Genomic DNA, 10,478 nt, shown 5'->3' on the forward strand with positions numbered 1-10,478 from the left:
AAGCTAAGCAGCATAATGCTGCAGTTTGCCATATGGGATTATGGGATTCAGCTGCATCCAATCTGCAGAGTTCTGTATTAAAGTGTGTAAAATCAGCTGGTGGTTTCATAAACTGTAGGAGCAGTGTGCTCTGAAAGCCTTCCAGTTATGGGAGTGAGGTATTAGTAAACCGTGACAGTGGGCTGCTAGTGCTACACCTCTTTCATGAGGGGGAAAAAATAGCAAATAACTTTCTATCTGAAAAATGAAGGATATGCACTGAATTCCAAAACTTTGCTGCTCAAAGTTTAAGATTTTGAGTTGGTTTGTTTTTGTGAAAGAGTTTTCCTTGTTTTCCTGCTGTAATATTTGAAGTTGTGTTAAATGGGAATGTTGTACACATTCTGAATAAGTTGGCACAATTCTGTTGTATTTTTGACTTGACAGTAAAAACATTTAATACTGTTTGCAATGCTGGTTTAAATATTTGAAGACTCTTGGGTAGCTTATAGTATTTTAATAATATTTAAATGTACATCTTTTCAGGACTTAGCTGTTCGATTGACTGATGATACTGATCCTTTTTTCCTTTATAACCTTGTCATATCAGAGGAAGATTTTCAGAGGTATGTGAAAATACAGTATTTTCGCTGTGAAACATTTCTAAATGGCGAAAAGAACAAGAGAATGTTTTTAGCTTAGAGTGATCTATGTTAGAGTTCAGGTTTTGACAGTTTTCAGTTGTGGGGTTTTGTCAATATTGTTCTCTGACCAGTGGGTGAAACAGCCAGGTTCAGGAGGGTGACTGGCTCAGGTTACACAGAGGAATGTTGAGATCCCAATGTTAAGTTCCCTTCAGGGAGACAGTGCCACAGTACCACAGTTCATATTATTGCTGGTATCTTCTGTTTATCCTAACTGCTTCTTACAGACTAGTGTGTGTGTGTGTGTGTGTGAGAGAGTGAACTAGTTCAGGAAATAATTACAAGAAGAAAGTCTGTTTGCATGGGCGTGGTTTTACAAACCTGAGCCTGTATCTTAGGGGTTTCCTGTGTGATTGTACTGTTAGGTCTCATTTACTTGCTCAGAATTTGAGCAAATCATCAAATTTGGATTCCAGGCATGAACAGATGAAGAGTTCCTTTTTCTGTTTCCTTTGGTTTTTTATTTATTTTAATTTTTGCTTTGTTTTGTTGTGTTTTTTTTGTTTGAGGTTTTGGCGGGGGTGGCGGGAGGAGTGGCTTTGGTGTTGTTTTTAAAAAGGGAGGCGTGATCAGTGTGTGGATCAAAAGGCAAAAGCAAAGCAGTGTTTGCAAGAGAATATTTTGTTGCATGGAGGCACTGCTTTGTGTGTGCACTGTGGGATGTTTCTGCTGTGTCTGTGGAGAAGGGAGGCAGAGGAATGGACCAGTAGGGGACAGAGGTGATGGCTGAGGCTCCACTCCTTGTCTTGTGTTTGTTCCCTGTGCCATCACTGCTCTGCACTGTCCTGTGAGGGTGATGCCTGCTCAGTTTGTTACACTACAGCAACTTCTGGTTTTCAATTAGTGTAGTCTGTTTGCAAGAGCTCTTGTGATGAGACATATCCTCTGGGGATTATTATCAAAGATATGCTCTAGGATGATCCTGCTCAAGCAGGGAGGTTGGACCAGCTGACCCACTGTGGTTCCTTCCAGCCTGACCACTTTTGTGATTTTGTGATATGTGGACACACTTCTGATTGAAAATAACATGCTAGTAAACTTTAACGACATGATCAGGACTGGTTCTTTCTACTAGTGTAAATAAAATATTTTATAGGAAGTAAACTACAGTTCTCTATATCGTTAATATTTTTTTCCCTGTCTGTTCATATAGTTTGAAATCCCAGCAAGGTCTCTTGGTAGACTTCTCTGCTTTCCCACAGAAATTTATAGATCTGCTTCAGCAATGCATTCAGGAGCAGAACAAAGATATCCCAAGGTAGGTCACAAGTGTATGCCACATTACTCTGTGTGTACCTGTTGAATTCTTAAAGTGCTTGTCAGCCATTCAGACTGAGAAGAGTCAGAAGAAAAGGATAATCTGACCTGCCCCGACCCAAATATAAATTGGTGGATGTAACTGGCAAAACCTGAGTCTCAGGAGGAGAATTCTTTCTCGAGCAAAAACTGGACAGCCTTTTACTGCACATATAAAAATACATTTTAATGGGAAATAGCTTAGGATCTACAGGTAGTTTCAGGAAAAAAACTAAACATGCTAAACACTTGATTTTCTTGGTTTTTCCCTAGGTTTTTGCTGCAGTTAGTTTCTTCAGCACCTGCTCTGGATCACACACCTGTCTCTTTAAATGTAGTGGAGACCAACCCTTTCAAACACCTTACCCATCTCTCTCTAAAATTCCTGCCAGGAACTGATGCAGAAATAAAGAAGTTTTTAGCCAACTGTTTGAAATGCCTTAAGGTAAAATGAAAGTTTATCATAACTGCAACTAAGCCTTGATGCTATATGTACTTAAGCATTTTTTTCTTTCTGAATAATTCAGAAGTCTGTACCAAGTTGTACGCTCTGGTTTATTTTTCCTTTTAGCCCAAATATGTTGTTGCATGCAGCTACTTGGGTGCATGTTGTAAAATCTGAATTGTTACTGTCACCCTGGCAATGAAAATGCTTTCTGTATGTTCAGGCAGGCAGTGCCATTTGAAGTGGCAGGAATGGAGGTGTTCTACACACAGTTCATGGTGGTGTGCAGCTGCTGCTCTTCCCTGCTCACAGCCTGTACTGATGGCCAGAGCAGCTGCAGGACTTAGTGGAACCTCTCAGTCTCTGTTCTGCACTTGGCTGTAGGAAAGCACAGGCTGCTGGTAGTTGTCAGGCTTGGTGGTCTTCAAAAGACTAACAGCTATAAATAGCTAATTAAATTGGCATGTTGATGCAGTTTGGTGGCATGCTAGGTTTGATTTCATGAGAAATTAAAGGCCTCATAGTTCAATTGTTGTCTGTCTCAGTTTCATAGCCTGGGATTTGTCTGTCTTGCTGTGCTGTCACGTTTCTGGGCACCTAATAAGCCATTTTAATAACATAGATTTAGAGTATTTCAGAGATTTAGAGTATTTAGAGTGTATTATTTTGATCCCTTATTTAGGTAACTCCTTTGTAAACAAGATACTATTTCCTTGTAGAAATTTGGTAAGAATTTAATTTGGGCTTTTACATTGTGGGCTAATGCCTTTTCTTTTGAATTTGCTAATTATATCTTATTGAGTCTGACACTTATTTAACAAGATGATCTTTTCACAAATACAGTGAGTATATGGTGCTTAGGCAGGCTGTGCTGGTTAAATGGGAGCTAAATGCTACTTGTATTTTGGGAGCCAAGGATTTGACTTGATGTCAATTTGTTCATAGGAGGATAAAACGATGTTGGAAGAAAGGCTTAAAAAAACTGAAGAGGATCTTACCAGACAACTGAGCTACACTCAACAGGTAACATAAATTTTGAACATTTGTGTGTTGTGCTTTTTTAGATTTATGGAAGATGTCCCTTTTTGTAGGCTGGTTGGTTAGCCACTACATAACCAAGATATGACTGAAGAGAGTAGTCTACTGTAGCTTTTCTAGAGAGTGAGTAAAGCCTGCAGCTACAGCTGAAGAATTAAATTAAGTTCTTGCAGTATTCAAGCAGAATTTTACTATATTTTGTGCAGAGGTCTATGTATGCACATACAAATTGAAGACTAAATATATGGTCATGTGAAGATAAATGATAAATATACTTCATATATTCCATGAATTGGTGAAAACCCTTTTTCTAAAACAAATTGTGAAACTATGGTAAATAAACTGGAAGTAATGGATTTTAATTACTCCTTTTTTGATTTTTTTGCAGTCAGCATAGTAAACACTTATGTATTTTAAGAGAATGATTTGGGTCAGATTCTGCAATTATCAAGGTGACTTTTTGGAACGCAATAGAACAAATGCATTAAAACTGTTAAGAATTGGTTTTGGAATGGAATATTTGTTTGCTTCATGTCTGCAACTTCAGTTTGAGTTACTGAAATGTGTTTGCTAAATTGGAATGCAGAATTACAAATCAAAAAGAGGAAAAGATGCTGCTGAAGAACGTTTTTTTTTTTTCCCCCACCTAGTAGAGTGCTTTGTGTGTTACAAAGGTAGGGAGCATCAGCAGGCTGTTTTTCACTCTTAAATAGTGGTTGGAAAAAAATGCAATTGGAAATTAAGATAATTTTATCCATAACATTAGAACAGGGTTCTTTAGCTTCTCAGTGCCTTACTTTTCCTGGTCACAGAATTAACATATTTCAGCATCTGGTGCTGAAATTTAGCAGAAATTTATTTTTAATAAGTCCATGTTCTTATAGTAAGTAACAGTAAAAATCACTTAGTACTGGCTGAAATGCTTACATTTTTGAACTCTGTATACTTTGTCAAACTTAAACAGAGCTTGTCAGAGAAGAGCCGGGAACTGGACAAACTGAAAAATGAATGGACATCCTACACTACAGCTCTGAGCAACAAACACTCGCAGGAGCTGACAAGTGAGAAGGAAAGAGCTCTCCAGGTACAATGGTTGGAAAGAATGAGCAGGATTCTTGTATGGGAATAGTCAGATATATCGAATAACTGCTTCGTTTTGTTGCTTCTCACAGGCACAAACTCAGTACCAACAACAGCATGAACAACAGAAGAAGGAATTGGAAAATTTGCATCAGAAAAGTATTCAGCAGTTGCAGAATCGGCTCTCAGAACTTGAGGTCATCAATAAAGACCTAACAGAGAGGAGATACAAAGGAGACTCCACAGTCAGAGAACTGAAAGCAAAGCTTTCTGGATTAGAAGATGTATGGCTTCCCAATACCCAAAATCAAGCTTATTACTGTCAAAGCATTAACAGTGTCTGCTTGGGCACGTCAGGAAATGCAGCTTATTAAGTTCATTTAGTTTGTCTTTATTCCATATTGTGCTTGCTATTTAAATAGGTCTTTTTAAGTTACTGTTATGGGTTTTCTTGAAGAATAAAATAAAATTCAATTCCTTCCCAATATTTAGGAATGTCAAAGAGCAAAGCAGGAGGTGCTATCCCTGCGCCGGGAGAACACAACTCTGGATGCTGAATGTCATGAAAAAGAGAAACTCATTAATCAGCTGCAGACACGAGTTGCTGTCTTGGAACAAGAGATCAAAGACAAAGATCAGCTCGTCACCAGAACAAAAGAAGTCTTAGATGCAACACAGGAGCAAAAGGTTTCTTACTGAATTTTTTTTAGCCTTCCTAATTGTGGTTTCCATAGAGTAGCTGCTGACCAGTTTTTATGAATATAGCCAGTCGGCTTTCAATTGTAGTTAAGATACTAAATTATGGCATCAAAAGTATGTTGGGTTCAAATTTAATGTTGTGATACTGGAGTAATAATTTTTGGTAATTTTGGTAGAAAAAAAAAAAATTAATACAGATTCTGTAAAATTTGAGTGAAAAGCACCAGCTGGTTCCTTGTAAGGATAGTTCTCAAAGAATTATGAACAGTCTACTTGAAATCATTAACAATGTGTATCACAGCCTTATTATATTTTGTAACATTCTGTTCAAGGTGATACTGGAAGAGAGTACAGAGGAAAAACAAAGGCATATTGAAAAACTAGAGACAACGATTAAGTCACTGTCAGCTGAACTCCTTAAGGTTTGTTTGAACATGGCACTTCCCTTGTGCAACATCTCCCTTATTCTGTTTGTTTTTGTAATATATAATTTGGGGTTTTTTAACAGGCTAATGAAATTATCAAGAAGTTACAAGGAGATTTGAAAACTCTAATGAGTAAATTAAAATTGAAAAATACAGTAACAATTCAGCAAGAAAAACTATTGGCAGAAAAAGAAGAGAAACTTCAAAAAGAGCAGAGGGAATCGCAGGAGATGGGACAATCCCTTCAAATGAAAGAGCAAGAGGTATTGATGGGTTAACCTTGTGTGCTGGAAATGCTGTTGTATGGCCTTTGTTGGGCTTTGTAGGGTTTAACTTAATTACAGCAATAGGGGTTAAATCTTTCCATGCAATAGAATATACTCTTTTGATTACTTAACGTGTTTATTTAAATGTGTCATCAACTTTCAGGTTTTTTAATGTTAACCTGATTTGTAAAAGCCATCCATTTGTATGGAAGGCAACCAAAATTGTTTCAAGAGAACAAAGCAATGTAATGGATGAATCAGCACCCTTCAGAAGGCACATTCATGTGTAAGTTGGTGAAGGGAGTAAGAACAGGAACAGAGTGAACCTTTTGCTTCCATTCCATTAAACAGGACATTCTCCTGTTTAGAGTCCTTGCACTATTTAATAGTGGAAAAATAAAGGTCAGAAAGGATTCTGGCTGTTACCTTGTCAAAACCCTAGCTGAAAGCAGAGCTTCCTTTAAAAGAATTACCATGTTGCTTTTGTGACAAACTGAGTTCAAACTTCTTCAATTTTAGAGTAACTTAATAAATGCTTTTTTTGTTGTTGTTTGTAGCTGGTAGAACACTAGTAGTAAAACACTCCTGATGGTTTTACAATTATTATGGGAATTACAGGTTTGCAAGCTACAAGAACAGCTAGAAAGTACAATACAAAAACTTGAAGAAAGTAAGCAGTTACTGAAAACCAATGAAAATGGTAGGTTTATACAGTTTGATTTGTCCCTCTGTAAAAATGACCCAGTGATCTCACTACTACTGAAACTGATAGAAGCAGCATTTGGGGTTTTTGTGAAGAGCTGCCATTATGTCATGTATGGGAAACAAGCCTCTGGCTGTTGTGGGCATGCAACAGCCAAGAGCTGCACAGAGGGAAGCCTTTCCTTGGGGCTGTGGATGGGTGCTCAGAGGCCTGGAGGGGGGCAGGAAGCTTCAACAAATGGCTTTGCATGGGACTAGGGAGGGGAAATACCCAGTGAGCTGCCACTTTTTGTGAGGATGGGCTACTGGCCATTTCAAGCAGCTGGTAAGAGAGCAAATGGACTTGAGCTTTTTCTTCTCTCTGCAGTTATCTCGTGGCTGAACAGACAGCTGAGTGAAGTTCAGATGGCAAAGAAGCTGGACACTCCTGCCAGTGCCCATGCTGGTGGGAGGGCTGCTGTTTCACCTCTTGGCATGGTAAAGTAGAGGTGTAATTAACAGGCTGGTGAGGTGGGCATCAGTTGCTAAAACACAGGGCCTTCAAAGGAAATAAAACCAATGTGCTTTCATCTTCTTCTGGCCTTACAGTTCTGGGTGGGTGTGGTTTGGCATTCTTTGTTTGCTTAATTTTCAACAACATAAAACCCTGATGGGTGCTTCTTGATATGCTGGGCATTGTGGGTGAGAATCTAAGGTCTTGCTTACATAAAATACACAAAGCAATACAGAATTAGCTTGGAGAAGATGAAGTGCATAATGAAGGCAAAAAAAGAAGGCATTTTTGTGTTGAGAGGTTAACTTACTAATTCTCTTTGTAATGGTTATAACCCAAAGTATACTGTTTGAATACTCTTAACTAGTGGTTTTTAGAAACAGGAAAGTCAGGGGCTAAGGAATGCTGCCTGCAGTCATTGTTGAATACCGTAACGTGCTGCTTCTCACCCTGTGTTGTACAGGATAACAGGAATTGATGAGCTGCTGGTTCACAGTGGAAGGGCATGTTCATACCAAGAGGTCTCTGGACTTGTAGCTGGATACTTTAATCAATGACAGTGTGTAGCTTATTACTAGCTAAGTGCTCACCTCGTCTAAGTTTTTTGAAGTTATGTTTTCCTTAAGTGTGCAGGTCTTGGAAAAGTGATGTTTTCTTCCCATCAGGAAGACTCGGATAAGTGTTGGCTTTGTAACGGCAAATAGTTGTTAATTTTGCAGTTTTTAATCTCTACAATTACTTAAAATACTGTATTTTAAACCCAGTAAAATATTGTGTTTCTGTTTCTTTTACAGCCTGACCGACCATCCTTTCACAGCTCAGGAGTCAGTCATGCCATTTCTCCCCTCTACGCCTTCCAGAACTATCTGGAACCGACACAAAGCAAAAATGGGAATTCCCAATGTCCAGTACCAAAGGCAAGCACTTGGACTTTTTTGTTTGATTAAGAATGTGACAGTATAAAATATCAAAGCACCATGTTTTGGCTATTTCTCAAAGTGCATAAATAGTTACTGTATTTACTCTTAGGGTCCCTGCTTTGAGCATTATGCCTATTATTCATAGCTAATGCTTGTCTTCAGGCTGTGTGTTCTCGAAGGCTTTGCTGCACAGCAGGGCTGGTGAGGTGTAGAGACAGGAATCCCTGGGATTTGGCTTTGAATGCCCTTGAGGGAGGGGACTGTCAGATCTGGAGTAACTCTTGACCTGCAGCTCTTTGTCTCTGCAGGTTCAGTTGAACTCACAGCTTTCAAAACTGAGTCGATGTTCCGATGCCCACAGGGTGTCTGCAGCTGGTCACACAGCAAACAAGGAGAAGTGAGTGCCAGCTACTGCAATTTAGTATTTTGATTATTTCATTTAAAAAGCCCTTCGTCATCTTGGTGTGTTTGGAACTGACTAACGGTTCTAGTATGAGCCTGGTTCTGTGATCTGCCATTCTTTGTTACCATGCTAATTCATTTTGTGTTGGTTTGTTGAAACCAAAGGAAGAGCTGTGCTTGCAGGAGTGGGCCCCAAGGAACAACAGTTCAGTATTGCTCCTGCTGACAGATCAAAGGCATCAGGTGCTGGGTCACTGAAAAAATTAGTTTTAGGCTGTACTTAACCTACTCAGGGATGGTTTAACTTTACATGGTAAAGGTCATAGAAATGCAGTAGTTGCACTTCTAGTGAAGGTTTTCCCGAGCAAGTCTGTAGCTGCCCTCTTTCTTATGCACTGAGCTGCATTTGCTTTAAATTTTAATTTGCTTTTCTGTTTCTAGTGGTGATCAGCTGGGGTTGGAATTGAAGTATTTCAAGAAAAAAGATGACAGCATTCCTTTACGAGGGCTTAGTCAAAACACACTTAACTCGGGTAAGTACGAAACAGAACAAGGCCTTATTTGAAATGTACTTGAAGGGCAATGACAGCCATGGTGCAATGCAGTGTCCTGTGCTGTTCTACAGAGTACCTGAGACCGTACGTGCCAGCCAAAGCCCAGGCGTCCCCAAAAGCTGCTGGAACACCAGTCTCAGCCTATTTTCCTGGATCATAGACAGGCTTCTTACAGTAAGAGTCCTCTTTAAACCACTGGGGGGACTTTTGACTGTCCTGCAATGGTCTGTTAGTAAAGCATCAGTGTGAACTGACAGAGTTTTATGAGCCATTTTCTTTGAGGAAGGGATCCTGACTGACTTGGATGATGTTTCATGGTGCTTGAGCCTAAGGAGCCTTAGTAGGAACAACACTGACAACACCAAGGCTGCACACAATTTTCTTAGTCTATTGTTGACCTGTAAATCCTCCTAAAACTCATCAAAATGCTTTGACTGTTTTATACCAGGTGAAATGTACATTCCGTGAGTGAGAACGATTTCCTGAATTTGTTTCTTGACTCCTGTCAGAGAAAGGATGAGGTGAAGGGAAAGCAGAGAACTGCACTCTGCTGTCCATTTTAGTAATGGTCAAGCTCATATGGGGGCATGACTGCCTCACTAACCTTCCCTTACAGTTTAGTTTTAAAAACTTGCTTAATTTTGGAACAAGCTTATTTGAATTGCATATAGACTTACAAATAATTTCATACCAAAATGCTTAATTATTTCACTGAAGGTATAAAATTAAAATTGAAAATTCTTAGGGGAACCAAGACTAATTTTTCTGTTTCTCTCAGTATTACAGTCCACAGGCCACCACGCATAAAACATTAAAAGATGAAGTAGCTGAATAGTTAACTGTTGACAAGTATCAACACCTAAAACTTTATTTTTATAACTCATACTTTATAACTGTAAGACTATACAGAAATTTCAGATACTCTTACATTTATGCAGCTTGTTGTATTGTCTGGGTTCAGATGCTAGGATCATGTAACAACTCCTTCTGTGCCATCTTTACTTGGGGGTTCCCTGCAGGAGGAGCACGCATGGAATCCTGCCAGGAAAAGTACCCTTATAATGACTATTCCTTACTTTTGGTAAAGATATTTCATTCCTTTTACCTTAGTTGCTCAAGTGCACCCACAGGATTGTACATTTCAGTGGTTTGTTTTGCTGTGTGAAATGTGTAAATTTGTTTATAAATTAGTACCATGTTAATGTATAGTACCTGGTTTTGCCATGTGTATGTTTTAATGGAAATATTAAATGTTTTTTATCAAAAGCTCTGCTTAGTCAATGTTTCAGGAGTACAAACCAACATCTCCACTGTAGTGAAATTCCCAGCTGAGGTAAGCAGCAGCACAGCTCTATTTTCATTACCTTTTTCTGCAGTTTTCCGTGTCACTCGTTGTTCCCCGGGTGTGCAGTGCCCCAGGCCAGCCCTGTGCACAGGCCCAGCCCTGCAGAGCTCCTCTCTCCAGCCATCCTTTG

At 39.2% G+C, this 10,478-nt stretch overlaps 1 protein-coding gene across 2 annotated transcripts in view; it reads left to right on the forward strand.

Annotated features, from left to right (window-relative positions):
* SASS6 (SAS-6 centriolar assembly protein) overlaps positions 1 to 10,269 on the forward strand; it is a 12,649-nt gene extending 2,380 nt beyond the window's left edge. Inside the window, exons 3-17 of one of the 2 annotated variants that reach the window (XM_086841761.1) lie at positions 526 to 605; positions 1,837 to 1,941; positions 2,253 to 2,424; positions 3,370 to 3,447; positions 4,427 to 4,546; positions 4,635 to 4,826; positions 5,035 to 5,229; positions 5,574 to 5,663; positions 5,750 to 5,929; positions 6,551 to 6,632; positions 7,002 to 7,111; positions 7,922 to 8,044; positions 8,356 to 8,444; positions 8,891 to 8,982; positions 9,055 to 10,269. In XM_086841761.1, the coding sequence (XP_086697887.1) occupies positions 526 to 605; positions 1,837 to 1,941; positions 2,253 to 2,424; positions 3,370 to 3,447; positions 4,427 to 4,546; positions 4,635 to 4,826; positions 5,035 to 5,229; positions 5,574 to 5,663; positions 5,750 to 5,929; positions 6,551 to 6,632; positions 7,002 to 7,111; positions 7,922 to 8,044; positions 8,356 to 8,444; positions 8,891 to 8,982; positions 9,055 to 9,083 (1,737 nt within the window). In that variant the 3' untranslated portion in view covers positions 9,084 to 10,269. The remainder of the gene's footprint in view (positions 1 to 525; positions 606 to 1,836; positions 1,942 to 2,252; positions 2,425 to 3,369; positions 3,448 to 4,426; positions 4,547 to 4,634; positions 4,827 to 5,034; positions 5,230 to 5,573; positions 5,664 to 5,749; positions 5,930 to 6,550; positions 6,633 to 7,001; positions 7,112 to 7,921; positions 8,045 to 8,355; positions 8,445 to 8,890; positions 8,983 to 9,054) is intronic. The other variant, XM_086841759.1, reaches the window with a different exon arrangement.
* The last annotated feature ends 209 nt before the right edge of the window (positions 10,270 to 10,478 follow it).

This window comes from Cyanistes caeruleus, chromosome 9 (genome assembly GCF_971803275.1).
Source record: "Cyanistes caeruleus chromosome 9, bCyaCae1.hap1.1, whole genome shotgun sequence".
Classification (NCBI taxonomy): domain Eukaryota; kingdom Metazoa; phylum Chordata; class Aves; order Passeriformes; family Paridae; genus Cyanistes; species Cyanistes caeruleus.